The sequence below is a fragment of the Pocillopora verrucosa genome, chromosome 11, assembly GCF_036669915.1.
Source record: "Pocillopora verrucosa isolate sample1 chromosome 11, ASM3666991v2, whole genome shotgun sequence".
NCBI lineage: Eukaryota > Metazoa > Cnidaria > Anthozoa > Scleractinia > Pocilloporidae > Pocillopora > Pocillopora verrucosa.
Window position 1 is genome coordinate 18161868 of NC_089322.1, and position 21763 is coordinate 18183630.

At 38.1% G+C, this 21763-nt stretch overlaps 2 protein-coding genes across 12 annotated transcripts; both read right to left on the reverse strand.

The window, feature by feature from the left end:
* Positions 1–961: 961 nt before the first annotated feature.
* Positions 962–9162, reverse strand: LOC131777227 (uncharacterized). Of its 8 annotated transcripts, none has more exons than XM_066158701.1 (5): positions 9035–9162; positions 8086–8193; positions 6420–6505; positions 2641–2979; positions 962–2112 (listed from the first exon to the last, which is right to left on the reverse strand). In XM_066158701.1, exons 4-5 carry the CDS (start codon positions 2902–2904, stop codon positions 1126–1128), a joined length of 1251 nt encoding a protein of 416 aa, XP_066014798.1. In that variant the 5' UTR covers positions 2905–2979; positions 6420–6505; positions 8086–8193; positions 9035–9162; the 3' UTR covers positions 962–1125. The 8 variants fall into 8 exon arrangements, with proteins under 8 accessions (XP_066014798.1, XP_066014793.1, XP_066014795.1 ...); XM_066158696.1 differs by having other exon boundaries at positions 2641–3004; XM_066158698.1 differs by lacking the exon at positions 6420–6505 and having other exon boundaries at positions 2641–3004.
* A 994-nt stretch (positions 9163–10156) lies between these two features.
* On the reverse strand, positions 10157–18685 carry LOC131777242 (histamine H2 receptor-like). 4 transcript variants are annotated; one of them, XM_059093486.2, is made up of 4 exons: positions 18150–18685; positions 14018–14105; positions 12773–13091; positions 10158–12187 (listed from the first exon to the last, which is right to left on the reverse strand). In XM_059093486.2, exons 2-4 carry the CDS (start codon positions 14082–14084, stop codon positions 11488–11490), a joined length of 1086 nt encoding a protein of 361 aa, XP_058949469.2. In that variant the 5' UTR covers positions 14085–14105; positions 18150–18685; the 3' UTR covers positions 10158–11487. The 4 variants fall into 4 exon arrangements, with proteins under 4 accessions (XP_058949471.2, XP_058949469.2, XP_058949470.2 ...); XM_059093487.2 differs by lacking the exon at positions 18150–18685 and adding an exon at positions 14822–15013; XM_059093485.2 differs by lacking the exon at positions 18150–18685 and adding an exon at positions 14485–14657.
* Positions 18686–21763: the final 3078 nt, after the last annotated feature.

The window sequence follows — 21763 nt, forward strand, 5'->3', positions numbered from 1 at the left end:
GACAAAAATCCTCAAAGATAAAACAAGATAGACAGTCCGAGTTTTTTTAACGGTTTTCACGCTCAGTTAGATTGCGAGTTTACGTACGGTAATAAAAATCAAACACAGCTAACACTTGTATAATAATTTTTAGTTTCGATGAAAAATATAACCTGGCATAACTGTTAAAATTCATACTAATCATGACGGTGTCAGAGCGACTTAAGGTCTATCGCGGCTAGCTAATCATGGCGATCTCCGGTCATCACAGCAAGCCTCAGAAACTACATCGGCCGCCCTTCGAGTGAAAAAATAAGAGCTTGCTCTGATATCCTTTCCGATGCGTTGAGTGGAAAGTCACATCTGTCACTGCAGCCGAGTTTTGCGGCGCTGTCATCCCGAGCGATCTTCATGTTCCAGTGAATTTGGCTGTCGTTCATTCTAATAACACTTGCCCTGAACAGTTTGTTTTCTACCTTGTCTTGTGAAAAAACTCGCGTGTTTTTATGAGCCATAATTCGGCTGAAGTTCACTGAACATTTCACTTCAAGATTCTGTATTAGAGACTTAAAAACTTCAGGCAAAAGTGTTATATTCGACCTACCAAACTATTTTAGTTTGTAAACTATCGCAGAAGGTTATTCATCAACCATCAATCTTTTACTCGCTAAGCAAAGAACATCGCGCGCACATCCTATTTGCGGTACAATACACATTGCAAATTAATAAATGATATTAGTTTGCCTGCTATCAGCGAATCAAAACTTTGCGTTAGTTACTACGAAATAATTTAAATTGTTCTCTCAACTACAGTCAATTGCAATGCACTAAATAATAAATAGCCTCACCTACAGTCGGAGAATGTCAAAGGCGTGTGATTGATTGCTTAGTAACCAAGGTGTTTTTTTCTTTATCCTCTTAATGAATTCAAAATTTATCGTATCAAATGAGACAATTCATGTTCAATAATAAAACTTTAATTCTTGAAGTTTTGAATTTATTTTTTTATTTGTTTGTGAACCCGTTGTGCCGATTGTGTTACATTAAACCGTGTGACAAATTGTGCCAGAATGGCTACTCCTTCTAAAAGAGTAACAATCGAAGATATCACATGCCCTTCTTCAGTTTCCTAAAGAACAATGTTTATCATTTTAGCAAAACTCTTCCATTTGAAAACAGATTTTGGTCGTGATCACCTGCACCATTACAAATCAGCGATGCGCACGAGCGAATAAGCCTCCTATGCAACAGAAATACTGTATCTTTGTCCTTGGCAAACACAACAATACAAGACTTGATAGGTTTTGTGAACGATGTCACATCCCCCGACAGTACAATCACCCTGCCTTCATCTTCACAATTCAACTTGTCTATTTCTTCAAGCATAGAGTCAATACTTGTTGGAAGAAGATCAGACACAATGGAAACAGGAAAGTTCAAAGTCTCCGCAATATGAGGCGCTAACAGCAACAAATATGTCGAATCTGAAGTCTTCAGATTGACATCGATTAAGAACTTGCCTCGGTTGTTTATTAAGATTTCCACTCCCGTGAAACCGAAGTAGCCATGTTTATTAAGGTATTTCATTACCGGTTTGACGACATCCCAAGCCAGTTTTTTTAGGTCCTCTTGCTCGTTCCAATCAACATCCGGGACCAAACCGTGCTCGCAGAACGATTTTCCCGCCATCTTTCGCCGAACACCCAACCAGTGAACGTCGCCATTTTGAAAAAGATACAGTTGGACATTCAAAAAGTCGCTAATGTTCTCAACGACTTCAGTGATGACTGGTTCATGACAATGGAAATTCGTTTTAAGTTCACGAAAAGCTTCTAGGGCTTGATCTTTTGATCGGGCAAGAAACACTCCCCTACCCCCGACCCCTTGAGTAGTTTTGATCATACAAGGTAGCGTGTAGTTGTCACGTGACATGTACCGAGGGCAGGGTGCTCCCATTTCTGGAATTCTGGTCTTGGAGCTGAGAATGTAGTGGATATCGGGATCCACGGCATGTTTTTCGGCTGGAAAACTTTGAAATGGAAAATTGACCACCAAAGGACGCTTTCCAGTATCTTCATTTTCGAATATTCTTATCTCGGGTCTCGGAAAGAAAGGCAGCCATTTAGACCAATGCTGAAAGGAAAAGGAAATGCAAAAACAGAGAGAATCTTCGTTACTATTATCAGTCTGTTCATGGAGTAACTGAAAAAGACACTTTGCCAGTGTAGCAGTGCAACCTTAAAACCATAAAACCCTGAGAGTGAATAGCATCTAGTCTCTCATAAAGGTATTACAGCTGAATCAAACATTAGGCTTGTGAAAATTAAGGAAATGAAAGAAAACTTTAAAAGATCCTAATTTTTAACCAAATTCTCTTTGTCAGTACCACAGTAAATAGGTAAAGAACAGTAAGGAGAATATACATGCTGATGTTAGGGTGAAAAGGGTTGATAAGATATCATTTAGTTAAACTTTAGACGACCGATGGAAGTTCCGTTTGCAAAATTTTTCGTGAAAAAGTTCGACCTAAATTAAATTTCGACGTAAGTTAAGATTTCGTAGAGGCGCCTGTGCGCTATCTTGTTACCTCTGGCTTGTACAAATTGCTTTTTGAATTCTTATCCAATTGTTTTCTAATGGATCGATACAGAGTTACCTCACCTCGATAATAAGAGGATGAACAGCGCATGTCAGTAAAATTGGAAGATCACTACCAGCCACAGGGCATGCTCTCATCGCCTTCAGGTATCTGTGATCAGCGGTCATATTAGGAGAATAGTCATGGATGAGGTAACTCCTACTGTTTACGAAACTTGCTTTGTGGTTGAATGTTGATGGTCTTTCAGGAAGTATGTAGGCCTGGGGTAAATCTTGAGCCAAGAGACTTCCAAGTGTTACCACATTGTTATTGGTTAAGGCATTCATCTTTGGAGAAGGGCCTGGGACTGACAAAATGATGATCTTTCGTTACCTCATGCGTGACGGGTAATGCGAGAGTCACTGAAAGTTAATTTCAATGGAGTAACTGTAAAGAAAAGTAAAATAATATTTTGCTTTAATTCCTCTCGTATTTAACTAGAAAAGAAAAGTCATGCGGTTTTCTACTCTTTGATATTTGATGAGCAGCCTTCACTTAAAAAAAAAAACCCAACAAACAACCGAAACAACAACAAGAAGAAGAAAATATATTAAAACAAACAAACAAAAAAAAAGCGGCTGCAAGGAAGTCTGACAAGAAAAAGTAGAATTTTGGCATCGTACAAAGAAAGGGAACTTGAAACAATTGGCCGCACTCTCTATTGATTAACCTGCGTTTTAATTTACGGGGGATGTCGGTAGAACGTAATGTTTGGAGAACCACCGAAGAGCGCTTATTCTCCTGTTTACCAATAGTAAGTGAGGTCAGTTGCATTTTGAAAATAGTGATCGGTTTACTGGTACAAGAAACAGTAGGTTGTAAACCAAACAGAACTCGGATATTACGATTTCAGTTATTTCATACAGTTCTTATTTGAATTTTGAAAATAGTCATCGTTTTACTAGTACAAGAAACGATAGGTTGTAAACCAAACAGAGCTCAGATGTTATGATTTCAGTTATTATATACAGTTCTTAATGCTAGCCAGCAGTTGATAGGGCGTTTAACCCCGCAGGACTGAAGCAAACCGAAAGTTGTTATCTTATCTACGTCGAACAGAAAGACACATACAAAGCTGATTGCTTGAGGGTTCTGTGTTGTGCGATGTTCTTTATACGAACGCTGATTTGTCGGCAAGTTTCTTTTGAGCGACTGGTTGAAGACTAAATACATCCTTCATGTAATTAATAATTAACAAGACTCTGTCAACGCTTGTAACATTTCAGTTATGTTTTCATGTACGTTGACATTAAGTTGAAATAGAAGTTATCAAGTTATCACCTTAACTAAAATGCGTGAACTTTTAACGAAAAATTAGGAACAATCAATTTTCGCCGTTCAACAATTGAGCAGAGGTGAAACATTCAGAGTCGAATGTTTGTGTTGCAGTGAACCGCGATATCAAAAACACATGCGCCCAAAGAGCTAAATATTCAATTTTTTCTTACAGGTGGCTTCATCTCACCGACCACTTTAGGTAAATTTATCATTTAACCGTCGATTCACATCGCAAATTATTGTTCTTTAAATTTATCTAGAAAGAACTAGCGTCAGGTAAAGTTATTTTGTAAGGTCAGTTTATCCTTACCCGTAGAAAGCTCGAAGAGTGGCCCCGATGCGAGAGTAATTTTCTGTATTGAGGCTTATTTCACTGGAAGAACACAATGTTTGTTTCTCTTTTGGTGGTAATAACCGCTGCAATTTTAATTTGAACCGTGGACACCTACATCAACTTCTATATTTCGCGTCGAAATCTTCGGCAAAAGTCCAAAATTTTATCATGCATGAATTCTGAATCGCCTCTCCCTCGCATTTTGGAGAGGCATTTGTTCTGTTTGTGTGATAAAGTTAGAACTTTAATTTAAGGTCTGTCATTAATTTGTCAGAAATTTGTCAAATTGCTTGTCAGAAACTATACATTAAAAATTTCCCTATGTCAGAAAGACTTAAAACAAGCGCTTGAATTTTAATATCTTTGCTGGTTGTTCTGCAAAACCAAGCCAGCGTGTCACGTTGGATTACACCATGGCGAGAGCATTAACCACGAACAAGATTTTATACATCTGGTTAAAAGTTTAGCCAAACTAGGAAGCGAAGATCCTAACTAAAGTTTGTTTCCCTACACTCTCTTTCTATTTATTTCAGACCTCCCAGACGAGCCCAAAATCGCATGGAAAGGAGACTTTAACCCTTAAAGTTCCGTGAGTGACCAAGAAAAATTTTTTTCTCATGATGTCAATACAACATCAAGAGAAGCGGTAAAAATAAAGGAAAAAACCAATTAGGGGATTATTAGTTGACCCAATACTAAATCCTCTGGAACAACATGATATGAATTGTATCTCAGACAGTAAGAGGGATTAATACTGAGATCTGGGGAGTGAAAGAGTTAAAAACTCGATGTGCCGTGACAGAATATTCCCATGTGGCCAACGTCACGCCACGCGAGCCCATTCAATCCGTTACCAAGTGACAACCTTCGGGAATAACCGCAAGTCACACGACACGATTTTCAAGCCAACTTTCCTTTAACGTCATTACCGTTTTTTGAATCGCCATTAATAATAAAACCTACACCAAGTCTCCTCAACAACGTGTTTTGTAAACATTGTTCATATACACCTTCACGAAATGATGTCTTTACAAAGCGAAGTTCATTCGAAGTGCATTCGTCACGGTGGTAAGAGCCAAGTTTTGTTAATGTACCTTAGTCGCTTTATGCTTTGAACTGTTATTTGTTTGCAGAAGAAATCAGAGTTAATCTTAGACTTCATATAGTCCTCTCTAATGAATTAGACTGAAATATTTTATTAAGGCTATTTTTGGAGTCACTGAATTATGCATTGTTTACAAATTTTTAAACATGCATATTCAAATAGGGCAAAATTGAGTGACATTGAAATAATTTCTGCAAATCTGGTGCGCGTTTCATTGTTACATCGTTTGTTAATCATCTTCACCTTTGATCACTCGTCTCCCTGTGTGTGTTTGTTCTTTGCTCTTCGGATGTTTGTCTAACGTGGCGAACGATTGCCTAAAGGGTTAATTTCATTGAATTAACGAGAATTACGGGCTACAGTAAAACGTCGACAATGCAAGATATGGAAATTGTTTTAACGAGACATGTCATGTTTGGCATGTTTTGATTCTGTGTCCTCACTTCGTTAGCAGTAGTTTTTTGATAACTTTACACAAAAGTCTAGATTTTGGCTGATTAATTTGTCGATAAAACCTGCCTTTCTCCTTAGTGGTGAACTCCCGTCGCAACGTCGCCACTGATTAACAAAATATAAAATAATAAAAATTGATTTTTTTGTTGCCATTTCTAAGACGAGAATTATAACCACGACACCACGCGCGAACAAGATTTTCAAATAGAGTCGGGTCGATTTGGCAATAGAAAACGCGAACTGACAACAAGGTTTTGACAGAGCGCTGAAAGGGCGAGAACAAGTTATCGAAACGCAAACGGCAGTAATATAATCCTGATATAGGTTCCGAAATTGAGAAGCAAAGGCAATAAATACATAATTGTTCCAACCTTATCGTTCAGAAAGCTCTTTAACTGAAGCTTCAAGAGGCATTCGATAGTGCGGTATAGTCTCTTAGCTGGCTTCTCTAATCTTGCAGTGTGTCTACCTTTTGATCAAGTTTTAACAAACTTTAATTTAATGGTTAATAATAAATTCCGCTTTTGCACTCTAATCGCTTGCTCTTCAAAACAGTTCTGTGATTCCGAACTTTGAAACACATGCGATTTGAGACAAGGAAGATTACTTTTCTTGTTCACAGTTTCGCTTACCTTAAAGTTTCTCCATTTTTCCCCCGGGCTGATCAATGAACAGGTCATTTCTTGAACTGCTTCACCACTGCGATAAATGCTAAATGCTAAATAAAGAATGACTGAATTTCGCAACAATATATGCGGTGGTGCATTGAGTGATGTTGCTATTAACTCGAATTTACATCTGCGTTGCAAATTAGTTGAATAGATTCACGGACCTCTCTGGAGACTCGGAGCTATTCTAATGGGGAACTTGATCCGCGGGTTGTCTGACACGAAACTCCCATAAGAGTTGATGGCAAAAGTGTTAGCTTCAGAAATTTATTCAATCACTTTTCTCAATGTTGCTTTCTGTTTATGACTCTGTCCTAACACAACGCCTTCGATCAAAATTAGGAGGCGGATTATCCGTGGCTTTTAAATATTGCTAACTCTCATACAACTATTGAATATGAAAGAGATCTTCGCAGCAATGACCGCAGTGAATTTTTTTAGGCCTTATTTTCACTGCTGCTTAAGTAGTTTTGCTGAAAGATCGCTTTCATATTCATTTCTTAATTGACAGTTTACATACACGATTTTTATATATTTACAGCCATTGTCAAAACTAGTCTTTCAGTTCTGAGAGCACACGATGAAAATGGAATCGAGGTCTTATTATGGCTGATAATTGAGTGTATTTTCCTTTGTTATTAGAGCAGTAGGGATTGAAACAGCTTGTGAATCTTTATGTTTAGAAAGGAGTTCCACCGTCCCCTTACCCATATCTTTTCCATCAAAATTGCAATTGGATCAATTAATTCAAGTGGAAGGATTTGTTTGTTTCTATTTCTTGAATACTGCTTCTGAGTCCAGTATTAAACCTCCTTGCTTTCCCTCTAAGATTTCATTTTCCCTTTCTTCAGAAGCCAAACGGTGGAACAAGAATTTCCGTTTCCGACTTTCAGGGTTGCGGTTTCTTTCCACATGTTTGAATTTCCGGAAATGGCAAAAGAACTAACCTCTAAGGCAAACACTAAAACAACGTAACGCGTTTGTCAATTATACAGTCGACAGCTGTTATCCATTTAACCCTCAAGATCTGAATGCTAATTCTCCCCTCCAGCCACTGTAAACTTCCTTGTAAATAAGTTACAAGAATTTGGTTTTGAATCAAGATAACAACTTCTGAGTATTCACAATACCTGTTTGCGGGATGATGTAAGGAAATTATTGGAAGAAATTGCGTGTTAATCACCTCCAGAAATTAAAGGCTAAGGTATCACAGTGTGTAAGTTCGTTACATAGAAATGTTATCTTTTTCGTTCAGTGAAATAGAGTAATGAATTAATTTAAGTAGTAGGAGTTTTTTGTCACCAGTTCATGAAAAGGGGCATAAAGTATTTAATCTTTTCACACCCTAACATGAGTATCTATATTCTCCTTACAAGAGGTATCGAATGGTCCCATTCAATTTAAAAGCGCTCGAAAAATTTGGCCTTTGCTCGAATTGCTCGCAAAAATTGCACGGGTGCTCGCTTGCTCGTGCTCGCAAAATTTTTGCAACTGCTCGCATGTTCGTTAACATGTGCTTAATTGCTCGAAATTTCGTTAATCCTGCTTTGTAGTTATTTTTTTTTTATACATATGTAAACGATAAATCAGTTATGATATGGTTAAAACAAAAAGGTCGAAACATCCTAACCTCTGGCTTCACTCTTTCTTCAACAGTTCAGCCCGTAACTGTTTTGGAGGCGCTGTATGTATTATCGGGGAAACGCACGAAGCTCCATGACAAGCATTTCGTTTATTTCTGTTTGAGAGAGATACAGTTCTGAAGTTCAAATGCAAATTGTGATCTTTCATCTAGTCACTTGTTTCTTCACCAGGAAATTCTGATAGGGTTAAGAGGAAGCTCGACATGACGGGAGGCGACATAATCTCCTGTGGAGACAACAATACTTGCGCACCTTTGTTGATCTAAATTCCCATTTATTTGAGCAAATCATCAGGGTTTGTAGATATGATGGATTTTCCAGTGAGCAATGGGAAATAAAATGGATGGAGTTATAATATTTTGAAACAGTGTACTCGGATCACATTTTGTAGCGGTTTCTTCAAGCTTGGAAGCTTCCTGGCCATTAGTAATAACTACTTAATAATTATAATCTGATGCTAAACGGTGGCATATGAAACCCGATTAACAACAACCGTCCGTCGTTTGGGCTTCACCGGTTCAGGAAAATTCTTTAATGAAATGTTGCTTTTATTACTTTGATCAAGGCCTAAAGGCCTAGCCAAACGAGGAGACATGTCTAGAAACTGTCTCCATGTCGCACGGAAACACGAAATATAAGAATTCTTCTTGAAAAGGCACCCGCGAAGGTAGAAAGTAGTAATCTAGAGAAATACTCATATCACTAGTACTATTTCACCTTCAGAGCTATTACTAGAGGTTGTCAGATCTTTACAGCTTTAATTGGTTAGATTCTAGAAGCCTCCAAATAAATAAAGTCTCATTGCGTTGAATCTTTTTCAGTCAATCAGCGGGAAACCAGTTTGCCGATCATCGGAAACCGAAGCCCGAAATGCTTGTTAGACCTAATGTCACGTTATTTATATTTCATAAGAACTGTATAACCAAAAAAACATACCTTCCATTTAAGCGTCGGGTTAGAAGGAGATGGAAAACTTTAGATCGCGGGCTCTGGATCTAGAAGATCTCCGTGAGAGCTCCTGAAGTTCCCCCATAGGCGGCCCAAGCTCTCGTCTCGAGAACAAGCCAACGATTAATTCATGAGCGCGTCACGCGTTGTGTGACTTGGTGTTAGGTTACGAGAGGAATCGTTGAACATTTGAACACGTTATAAGGAATAGTATGGGGTACGAAATATGGTCGATCTACAACGATAAATATTTCGCATTAGGAACATTTCACACGTAAAATCAATGAAACTTACTCACATCCTGTGTGTCCGTTGTAGATTCTGGCGATTTCTACCGTTGTAAGCTTGCTCTACCATCACAGCAAGCAAATGGGCCGCATGCGGTTCCACCCTAACTGACTCACGTGAAGTTACGTGATGTAATTTGACATCAAGCAGGGCACAGTTGGCTTTAAGATATTGGGACCGGTTTAACCGCCCTAGCCTTACACCTATTGTTCTGTTTTGAAGGTGTCAGCCAGATTATTAGCTATTACTTGACGCAAAACAACGTATCCTATTAATAAAAGAGAGATTCCGGCCAGCGGAAAATTTACGAAGTACTCGAAGTGCTCGCTGCTCGCCACCTGTATTTTCCAAAGTGCTCGCTGCTCGCAAGAAAAATTTGACAACTGCTCGTGCTCGCAAAAATAAACATACTGCTGGCATGCTCGCAAATGCTTGCAAAGACCACTCGATACCCCTCATACAGTTCTCTATACTATTCCTACGGTGCTGACAAGGAGAATTTGTTTTAATAATTTAGAGCTTCCTTAGTTCGTGACCATCTCATATATTCTCCTGACCTTAAAGTTTGTTTCACGAGTGACGTTGTAAGGAGAAATTAAATGCGGGTCACTCTCAGTGTTAATCACCGTTTTTTTTTTTCGCTGCCGATGGTTTCAAGGGAAGTAGAAAAACAGTAAGAATGTATTTGAATAAGCTTAAAGAACTCATCATGCTTAAAAATTCAAATATGCCTTGTCTGTAAAGGTTGGCATAAACTGACCCCCAAAACTGACAATATGTTGAATCTTTGACACTAATTTTTATTAAAACAACAACAAAGGGAATTTTCATTCCCTGATCATTTTGAGCTATAATGTTGTAACAAATGTTTTTATAATTACAAATGTATTTGATTACTTGTAAGGTGATCACTCGTTCCCTAGAAACATCCTAGACATTTTTGAGAATTTTTTTTTTCACCATGATTTTCTCAAATGGCCTTTATTTGGCCCTTCTCATTTTGTTAATTTCTATACAATTAGTTTTTGCCTTATTTGTGGGGCAATTACTACAATATTGGTTCAATAAAAGCTAAGTTTTTTCGTTTGTCTCACGATGTAGTCGCGACGTTTTTATTTCTCGAAAATTATTTCCCTTCATGGGTTACAAAGACCTTACGAGTCTGTCATAGTCAAGTTCAGATGGAACACCAGAATCCTATCAACGGTTTGGCTGCAACTTTGGCTCATTTATTTTTACAAGGATTAAAACTGTATACTAAATTAATCCTTTAACTCCCTTAAGTGACCAAGACAGAATTTCTCCTCACAATATTAATACAATATCAAGCAATTAAGTGATGAGAATAAAGAAAAACAATTTTTTATGGGATTACTAATTGATCCAATACCAAATTCTCCAAACTAACATAATGAGAGTCGTTTGGAAAACAATAAGGAGAATTACTAATGAGATCTTGGGTGGAAGTTAAAGGGTTAATTTTTATGTAATGAGCTGAATGATACACGCATTTTGAATAGTTCTTACTTATGATTTATCGGAAGACAGATGCACAGATGACATCGCCATTGACAAAATGGTTGTTTTTTATCTATCATATAAAACAAATAGATTCCCTGTTGCTGTGGGTTTGTACAGTGATAAATAATCTAAAACGTCGAAATGTGGTAAGAAGATCAAAAACACTCGACTGCACCTCGAGAGCCACTTTCCTGTTCTTAAGACATATTGACGTCAATTTTGATCTATTATTGAACAGACGAACGCCATTACGGAAAGTATTTATAAAATAAACACTTTAGTATCTCCAAAAGTAATCTTAGGGCTTAGGGCTAGTTTGCTGACGGACAAAAGACGTACTTAACTAAGGGACTTAACCAAGACTACTTGAAAATAGTGTGCTTACTCAAAGACTACCCAACGAAGGTCGTGCTGACATACTTTTACCCTCTTGAATCTTCTTTGAATTCTCTGCTAACAGTGAGTTACTAACATAATTAACGGCTACAGGAGCCTCCTGCCGGCTGCTTCAATGTAGTTTAGACATAGAGTACATACCACCAGATTATGTAAATCTACGAGAGTCAAACAGCTAAGCTTTTGAAAGAAACACTCCGAAGCCTGACTGCTTTATAAGATCCTGGAGTTATTCTTTAATTCTTGGTGATAACTTTAGGGAAGGACTTCATACTGATTTTTTCGCTTTTAACACCGGATGTTGCCAAGGTTGCCTTCAAAATGTTGGACTTGGAAGTTGAAATAAAATTCAACTCTAGTTTGATGTCGCTCAGACGTCGAAAATTGTCAAATGCAATCTTACGGAAATCCTGTTTGCCAAATATGTACATACAAGGGTTTAAAAACGACGCCAGGTATCTCAGCCAGAGGATACAATACAATAAAATTAATGGTGCCTCAGACATGTCAAACCTTCGAATTCCAAAGTAAGGTAACCAGCAAACTACGTAAAGAAGTATCATGGCGGCAAAGATTACAATGGCTTTCCTTTCGTGGTGGTTTCTGTTTCTTCTGTCACTTACGCCAGGCGTACTGTGCCGTTGAATATTTCGGCTTTGGCGGATGATCTCAAAGATGATTCTGACATAACAGAAAAGCATGGAAACCACTGGAAAGAGGAAGTACAAAGCAAGAAACACAATGTCATAAATCAGTTCTTTCTTCCTGAACTGATCTGATTCCCCCTCGTGAGGGTCATGATGGATCGGGTCGAGCCAGGTGAACTGCAATAATGAAGTAACCGCTGACAATAGCCATATAAGGAGAATAACCATAACACACCTGGGCTTGGTGACCAGTGTGGAATAACGCAGAGGATGAACGATGGCTAAGTATCTGAAATTAATTGATAAAACTAGTTGATCATCATGATAATTTGATTAGGAATCAGTTTATCGTAAAGGATTCATGTATATTTTGAGAATAACAAAGTGACTTAAGGTTTATTTCTTGGTGCACCACTGGAAAGTGTTGTATAACTAGTATTTGCAATGTGTTTGGATTTTTTCCCGAAAAGGCACGCTCTCATTGGTTACTTTAGGGTCACATGACATTCCATAATGAAACCGTTTTATCGCCAAAAGTCTCTGAGTGGGAAAAATTGCAAAATCTACGACGTCAGAGGAAAACAGTGCGCTGTCATCTGCGAATTGGCTGAGGAATGCCTTTGTACGTGAACAGAGCGTGATCAAGTAAATGTGGCGAGACATGTTTAGCGTTGCAGTATTTTGCGCTACTATGTGCAATAAATTTCCGATTTATTTTCGCATAATGACCTTTCATGTCTTGTCATGTAACAGGTCATTGAACGGCCTCTTCATCGAGGAAACAGATAATTTTATCTTCCTCCGGTTCAGTCGTTAATTTAATGTAATTTAAGAAAATATTGAATATGATAATAATGTAACGTTGCTTGTTTACCTGTCAGTTGTCACGGCCATCAAATGACACACAATCAAAGTACTTATGAAGCGTGCCGTCATTTCTTCTGTGATACACGTGGCTAATTGGATGTGATGGTTGCACATGAGAAACATTGGCACAGCAACCAGGCCTGTGAGCAAGTCAGACACAGCCAGGCTACATAGCAGAAGATTAGTGATCGATCGGAGATGTTTTTTCTTAGCCATCAAAAGTAGCACCATGGTGTTAATAGTTACGATAAAAAATGCCAGGACAATTGGAGGAACATCTGCCACAAGATTGAAAGATCCTTGATACATATCCTTGTGCTCATCATCTGCAATGAAAATTCTTTTCATTCTATCTCTTTTCGACTGTGAATATATGAAAATCATATATGTGAACTTCGATTAAGAAATATATAAGGAAAATCTACGCATTAATAAACATTGATTAAGCAGTGCTGAATATAGCGCTTGACACAATTCAGTAATATACCCGTGAAGTGATAACTAAATGACTGTGAGTACATGAAAATCATGTATCACGGAACTGCTGGTCAAGAAATGAATATGAAAGCGATCTTCGCAGTAACGCAGTATGAACCAACATTATGGCCAGCTCCCAGTTGGCTTGTTAGCTCAGTTGGTAGAGCACTGCACCGGTATCGCAGAGGTCATGGCTTCAAATCCCGTACAGGCCTGCTGCTTAAGTGTTGTTCATTGTATATACATCAAACAACTCGTAAATTTTTGTTAAGAGCGAGAGTGGCTGCCAGGCAGCTGTAATCTTGCAAAGGAACAGATAACGCTTATGGGTAGTCTTCATTGCATTTCTTTGCGTTGCGAGAGATCGCTATCTTCACGTAAATGACTCCCACTCGCGTGTGTTGGCCTCAGTCCCCCGTGCCCACTTGTTCATGTCCAGCCAGACCGTCTACACCGGTTATGTAATCGGGAAGAGGTCATCTTAGAGGGAGGCGATGATATCGCATGCTTTGACAACTATGACTCAAATCGATATCCTCTTTAAAAAAAAATCCGAAAGATGCCTTGACGGCTGAAAATGTGGGAGATTCTTTCTCAGAAATTCTAAGTGTGACGAGGTTCCGTGGAACACAAATAGAGACAACGAGCCAAGGTTTTTTGCGATAGGCATCTTATCCTCCCTTCCCTCAAGAAGCTAAGGCGAGCTTATTAAGTCTGATAGTGAGCTCAGCTCGGGAACTCGTTCGTCATATACCCTAAGCAGAATTCTTCTTACCTTCGCTCGATACGTTTGTCACAGGATGAACACGAGTGTTGTTTTCCAAGGTAGAATTTCTTTCCATATTGAACTCGAATATTTCCTTCTGTTTGATTTAAACAAAACAGAAATGCTCAAGAAATGATTAAAAGTACTTTAAATGTAAAATTATCATCAGGCTTCCATGAAAAGAAGTTCAATCCGTTCGAGGCGTTTCAACAGCCGTGATACACTAAGACTGGATTCTGTGAATGCTCACCATTCGATAAATGTTTCCAGCTTTCATTTGAAGATCAAGATGAAAATTTGGAAATTAAAGACTTTGACGCAAAACCCTTTAAAAATTAAGCCAACGTATTAGTGGTGATTAGCTAGTATATTTCAATGATATTAAGGGAAAAAATAGAAGCCTTAGAATTTAAGAGGGATAAGTAAAGTTGCAAGATGTTCCGGAACAAGAAGTAAGGTTTAATTACTTTACCTACCATAAGCCTTTACGTTTGCATGGTTCTTACACTTTCGAAAAAGCATCGAAAGGAAATATCCCGCGTAAGAACCGCATTTATACAGAAGTTCATAGGTCGACACCAAACAAATACGTGTCGGCTGAAGTGGCGTCAATTGTGTTATCTTAAAAGTCGAAATGCTGGCGTCGAATTAAATGTAGAGAGCACTTCAGATAAATATGTGTGGTCCAACGTAAGAAATTGGTCGTTATCAACAAAAAAGCATCATTTGCATTTTTTAAAGTTCGACGTCCGAACCATCTTGAAAAGCTTAAAGCTTGTGGACGATTTCAAAGTAAATAATGATTATATCTACCTGTTAAACCATAATGTCCTTCGCATAACTCCAAGTTAGGTATGCCTACCCATTTTAACAAGTAGGCCTGTGGACGAACGTTTTTTTAATACTCCCTGAAAATGATCTTGAAGCCATTACGATTCAATGAACTGAATTCAATTCTTATTCGCTAGTTCCAGCTGCTGGTTTAAGTGGTTTTATATATCTGTGAGGTTGTATATAATTATTGCACGTCACGATTGGACTTCCTCTCTTGTTAAATGCATGTAGATGTGCCTCCCACATTCTCCTTTTTAAATCAAGACTGGTACATCACTAAATTTTTATGAGCACTTAAAAGCTAGTTGATAAACTCGAAATATAATAATGGACAGATATCACGAGGAGCACTCTACTTTTTCAAAGTCCTCTGACGTACTTCCACTTAGCTGACTGCATTTCGAAGCTGCGTCTGAAACAACAGGAGGTTGTCGCCCAATGGAAATATAATTGTGGCTAACGTAAATCATTTTCATAAGAATTATCATTTTCAAATCCCAAATTTCCCCTCAGGCTTTTTTTTCTCTACGAATAACTCAGATCCAGGAACCTATTGGGAAATCTTTCGCTTTAAGCTTTAAGCTCGTTCTTTTTCTATTTAATTGCTCAAATTTGTCAATACTCGGGGGTAATATTATTTGAAATAAAAAAGCTCCTATTTCAGAGTTCGTGACTTTTTGTACATCAATATTACTTGCTGTTTGTTTAGGAAATTTATGCCGCGAGATAAATGGATAATTTCCTCCCAAGAGAAAAAAGAGCAATTATGATAATTCAGTATTACCAGCTCAATGCAGATCGATTCCTTTTCTTTTATTCGGCATGCTGCGTTCAAAATTCGCTCTGTTCAAAGATTTTAGAAGGATTTTACGAATACTATAACGTCAAGGTGAAAAATTCTTCACTCTTAACTTTGCAACCCGTCTTGCTCTTAAATTGTTGCCATGAGCAAAAATTTTTTTCAAGTCTGGGTGCAATATCGTTAAGTAGCCTCAGGCTAGTTTTTTTATGAAAATTTTACAATCAGATTCAGTTGACAACTCTTGCCAAATGCGCATTGTATGAAAGCAGCAGATGATAGAAGCAAACACACAAAAATGATAATTTTATCGATGCGCTCCTGAAAACTTTCATTGATGGACAGTCACTGTGGTTTGTTAACCTATTGCAGTTTTTTCCGCCACTTAAGTGTACTTTTAAACTGATTTTAGAACTATATAGTACCAGAACACTTGGTTTTCCATATTATTTCGTATCAGTACCTTTGCGAATTACATCTCACGTATGAACCAGCTTTGATATTATATAAAATTCCACTTATGCAACGTCCAATCGATCGGCCGGTTTGAAAAAGGGGAGCGAGAGGGGATTAAAACGGATTGGAAATGACAATTGGGAAATAAAAGGCTGCATTTCGTTAAAATCCACAACCGTGACATAAGTCCTTCGAAGGCGAGATGTTGATCATTATCAGAATGATTTATCCTCTCCGCGGAAATGACACGTGCTGTTTCACATCATTTTTAACATTTCCACGTCATTTAAAGGATTAAGAAGAGTAAATACCATGGAGGATTGTGTTCGTTTTGTTCACAAAATGAGCATTTATTCAAATGCCATATTTCACTTTCGACGAGGTTATTTCAACTTTTAAAAGTTGCTCATTAGAGTCCAACGCAATGAGGTAGACGCAATGTTCTCGCTACACGACATGTGACTTGGCTTAAAGGAGGAATCCGCTATTGATGAATGCTGAGGGGTCTTCAACGTCATCTCCACTTTGAAACGACGCAATTTCGGCTGAAATTTTGGTGTAATTGGTGTAGATTATATTAACAGTGGTGTTTTCCTACTTCAGAATCACAACACACAAGATGAAATCGGTATGTACTTTAATTAACGATTGCAACAGTTTTGTACCTCATCGCTGCTTATAGGCGTATTTGCATTTTTTCCCTTAGGAAGATAAACAAACTGAAAATAGTGTTCATTTGTTATACGGCTTTTTTGCTCACATTCTTCTTTGTTTAAGCCAAAACAGCTCTGTGACGATATGAACCTTTGTTAGGAAACGATGATGCCATTAGAGTGCGAAAATATAGGAAAGAATACGTAATTAGGAAAGAAATAAAAAACAATCTATTCTCCACATCTCAAATTTCCAGATTTCCATTTCCCGTTCCCCGCTCAAGAAGACGCAATGATAACTGTCATTGCTGTCGATAATAACGATAAAAGCGGCAATAATAATAATAATAATAATAATAATGATGATGATGATGATGATGATAAAAGTAATAACAATAATAATGATGATGATAATAATAATAATAATAATAATGATGATGATAAAGGTGGTGATAGTGACGTTGAAATTAGCTAGAATGAAGATGATGCGACAGGTGCGAAGGTGCTGTTACAAAGTATAATAGTTGTCAAATTGTTTATTTACAAAGTACGGCAGGCATTGTAAAAAACGACAGGCATTACAAAATACGACAGGTATTATAAGGTACGACGATTATTACAAATTGAGACAGTCTTTTTGTCGCAAAACGAAACAATAGTTTTCACAAAGTGCGACAATTTTGTTATCAACTGAGAACGAAAGTTATCACAACGTGCGACGATTGTTACAAAGTGCGACAGAACACTTCTTCCTTTTTTTTTATGAGCAGATAACCACTAGTACATCGAAGTAGTTGGCTGCATCTCAAAACGATTTGCAAAAAAGGAACAAAATTTGGCGCTGTGGTTATTTCTTAAAAGTTTCTTTTGGTGTCACCGTACGGATAATAAACGTGCTCACTAGCGCTTCCTCTCTAAAAAAAAATTATGGGATAACATCTCTATCTTATTGTGGGATTATATTCTTCTGAGGCTCAGTTTGGTTAAAGATTTCGACTGAGAAAAATAAGCCTGGGTTAGCCTTCAAAGCAGCTCTACATCGGTATTCAGGTCACTTTTGGCAAACATGAAAACATCTTCAATGTTTAAGGAAGGCCCGAAATATCATTTTGATAGGAAGATAGACAACACGAGACAGACAAACTAAGAGACAACAGGGATGGTGAGATGATAAAATGGAGCAGATGGTCCGGATGAACATGGATTGTAAATAACAAACACAAAAAATTAAGGCTGAATTTTTCAAGACGCAAACTTTTTTATCTCCTCAGAACAGGGACAAGTAACACAGGTTTGCTCAAGTAAGCCGCGGTGGCAGGAAAAAAAAAGAGGCTCATTTATAATTCTGTGTCACCTAACAATATGATATGAGGTTACGAATTATGTTTTTTCTGCTTACCGTTCTGTAGATTTCGATGAAATTTCTGTTAGAGAAGAAATCACAAGTTTACCAGATCGCACCAACAGACCTGTGTTGCGTGTGCTCTTGATTTGCGTTTACTGAGCGGATGTAGCTGATTGAAATCTTTAAAAAGGCGAAGACGCTAATCTGAAGTTTTTGGAAAATATCTTTGAGCCTTTTTTACCACTTAGCATAAAACGCCTGGCAGCAACGTTATAGCCTTGGGAGAAATGCAGCTGAGCTGATCGACGCCTTCAATTTTCTTCGATCACCATGACACTCGCTGCGACCGCTCGTTTGTTAATCTGTTATCTCAAAAGCCACGACCATGGGGAATAGGAACTGCGCCGCTCTGATGATAAAAATAATTGTCTGTGAGATGTTTAAGCTCATCAGTTATATGAGCAAATTAAAGCGCAGAGCTGCGATATTGGCCCAAACTGATTGATTTTGTCTCAGTATTTGGAAAGCGGACAATAGAGCGCTTTATCCTTGTTTCATTTCAAAGGAAGGTGACATATCGCGAGCATAACAATTAGTAAAATCCTGTCTTATCCGGCTTATTGAACGGCGCAGAGATGTTATCCCTAATTATGGCCCAGAATTGTTACTGGTCAGGATAAGCAGATATTTTGATTGCAATCAGTGCTACATTATGAAGGGTCATTTCGAATCTATTTTCGTCCTCAGCATAGGAAATTAGTGTCCATGATATTTTCGTAATCGAGTTATCTGCAAGTACAATCTGGGTTGAAGTTTCATCCAAGCTTTTTTTGAATTAGCCTTGTGCAACACACGCATGCCTCCAAGAAGAGCAGAATTTAATTTCAATTGTCATCATTTCAGTTAAAATTCCAATTCCATTTCCACTTAAAATGAATAAAGAACAACGGAAAAAATGGTTTCTTTTAGAATTTCGGAAGTAGTGGACTAGCTTGATGTAAATTCAAGCTGGCGATAAATTATTGCGAAATTTCCTCGTTTCAATTATTGTTTCATTGTCACGTAACATCTTTCGGTATTAAGCGGAATGGGTGCACTGACCATAATCGCAGATAAAGGGATTACGATCTTCGTTTTGTATTTCCAGGGGGGAACTTTTCGGTATAACCCATATAGATGTGTACCGCCCCAAAAGTTATGGTTTTGGAGCCGTTTCGGTCTGAAAACGAGTGTAGATCCAGGGAACCAATGATGGTGCATGAACGAACATGTTTAAATAAATATCAGAGAAAGGTGAATCTCCGAAAAATATTGCAGCCAAACGGAATTTTTGGTTGAACGTTAACCAGTTATTGACTTAGGCACTGATTCTAAGCATGACTTAAATAAGTTATGGGCTCCTGGCTTGATTTTGCCTAAGATCAAGACAAACAGGTGCGGTTTTTAGAAGCCATATCTGAAAAATAATGCAGAAAAATGGTACATGTTTGATTTAAATAAGGTCAGAACTCACCCCCCCCCTCCCCTAATCCTCCCGCCGACGGTATCAGAAAATATAGAGTGTTTTAGTTGTTTTCTCTCTCTGTCATCACTGTTCATCCCCAAAATGTGACCGCCCCCATTAAAGACGCTAATTCTTGCAGATCGTTTTGCTAATTGAAGCAAAACAGCTTGCGAACGCATTTAAATTTGGTTGTTTCTTAGCTGAGGCCCGCCGGCGACTTTCGTGTACTATTAAGCCAGTAATGATGCTTTGGTTTATTTGTGTTGGTAAATATTCTTGCCTCAGATCGACTGAACAAACAATTGATTAGATTTGAACTATTTATGACTGAGATAGATCGCCATGGGAATGAAAAACATGGTGAACATGCTTCCTGCATATCTGCTGCTGCTGAAGCGGCTTCATATTCTTGCGTGTTTTCTACATTTCCTTCGCAAATCGTTATTAAATGGGTCTGGATGTCTTTGATATCTTAAGATCACATCTGCAAATTATTGTTAAGAAAACCTTTCGAAATGTATGTGGCTCCTCGTGGATAAATGTTTGAACAAGTGAAGTGTTGTAAAATTTAAAGTTACATGGAATTTCGATTCATAACATATATTTATGGTAACTTATGGCGGGTGAGGAGGGTTTCACAAATTTCCTCCTGGAATGCTTCGCTCATTAGTCTTAACCCATACCCTTTCATACGCTACTTCTGATCACAGAAAGACCCCTTAATTCTATAGACTCCACATAACAGCCTTCTTAACCATCGATTTATCGCGCGCTCGATGACTGTTAAAGGCAGTGGAGCTGCGAAATTAAATCGAGCAGCGGAGTTCCGCCGTCCAGCTGTGTGCGCTCTTGGCTCGGCCGCTTGTTTTCAACTTTTTAACTTTTAAATTGTGTATATAATTATCAGTAACGAAGGCAACTAGAATAGCAACATGTCATCCTTTCCTGAATCTGACAAGTAATGAGGAAGCCATTTCGTTATAGACTGGGGTATTAATCATTTTTAATTGACCAATCTTTCAGTTTGAGTCACCAGGTCATCCCCTTGAAAGCTATTCAAGAGGGCGAGGAGCCAGCTCTTACAAAATAGGCAAGAACAACAAAAAAAAAAATGTATAAACGCTTTTAGAATTGGATGATGGTAATGATAATAATTATGAAAATTGCAGTGACGTGCTCAACGAGCCAGCCATGTTGGTTGAGGAGAATGCAGGAAACAGATAATGCTTGTCGGCAAACCCCGCGTATGTGAATTCCGATTTGTGGCTTTTAAAAGTTCCCCTACCGGTTTGCATTAAATATCGCCACAAGCTTGCGGGATCCGGCTCGTGGCCAATCTAAAATTACACCATCTTGGTTTCATTTGAAATTCATTCACCCTAAAATTATCGCCAAAAAAAAAAAAAGAAAAAAAAAAACGCATGTATTTTCCGTCCTCGTAACCGACTGAATTCGGTGGTGGTTTTTGTTCCAGTATTTACTCTCTACCCAAACGCACCCCTACACATATAAAATTTCGTGGGAAACCCCTTTTAAGTTTAGCTCTAAGTTTGTGTAATACCGCTGCAGTCATGGCTGTTGCTACCGATCGAAAATCAAGCTTCATTCAGACGAATTTTCTTATTCATGCGTCAATTGTCTTAGATAGACAAGAGGTATTCTTAACCTTTGACTCCTAGAAGAGATCACTTTAACACACTTTTTAACACTGAGACACTTAACGATAATTGAAAAGATTTGCGGCTATTGTAGTACTTAGATGTTGATATATGGCAGACAAAGAAGTACGCGGTATTGGTACATTAAAAACTGTTTGGTAATTTGATTATCCACGTTTTGCCAATAAGAGTTTGAACTCTTTCACAGGCATTCGTGCTACGAGACCTATTTGGATTTGACATGTTAGTTTTAATGGAAGGAGAAGGAAAAGATCGAGGAATCTAACCGAGGCCTCACCGGTGAGAGGCGAATTCTCTCACAGCAGTTTAATTCCCCTTTTCTCACCCTAGTATGCGTAATCTCCACACTGCTCTCTAAAAATTTCCAGCGATTACTAAAACGAGAACTTGTTTAACAATCAAGGGCTTCTTCAGTTAGAGATTATTTCGTTCATTCTCATCACCTTAATTTTGATTTAGTGGTAATTATATAAGGAGCAATTAGA

Excerpts from the sequence above, each read along its gene's own strand:
- LOC131777242 (XM_059093485.2), bottom strand. Across the intron at positions 13,092-14,017 it reads GACAAACGTATCGAGCGAAG|ATGATGAGCACAAGGATATG; the intron begins GTAAGAAGAATT and ends TTTTCATTGCAG. Across the intron at positions 12,188-12,772 it reads ATGGCCGTGACAACTGACAG|ATACTTAGCCATCGTTCATC; the intron begins GTAAACAAGCAA and ends AATTAATTTCAG.
- LOC131777227 (XM_066158698.1), bottom strand. The coding sequence starts at position 2,904 with ATGAATGCCTTAACCAATAACAATGTGGTAACACTTGGAAGTCTCTTG. Across the intron at positions 2,113-2,640 it reads TTCATCCTCTTATTATCGAG|CATTGGTCTAAATGGCTGCC; the intron begins GTGAGGTAACTC and ends TTTTCCTTTCAG.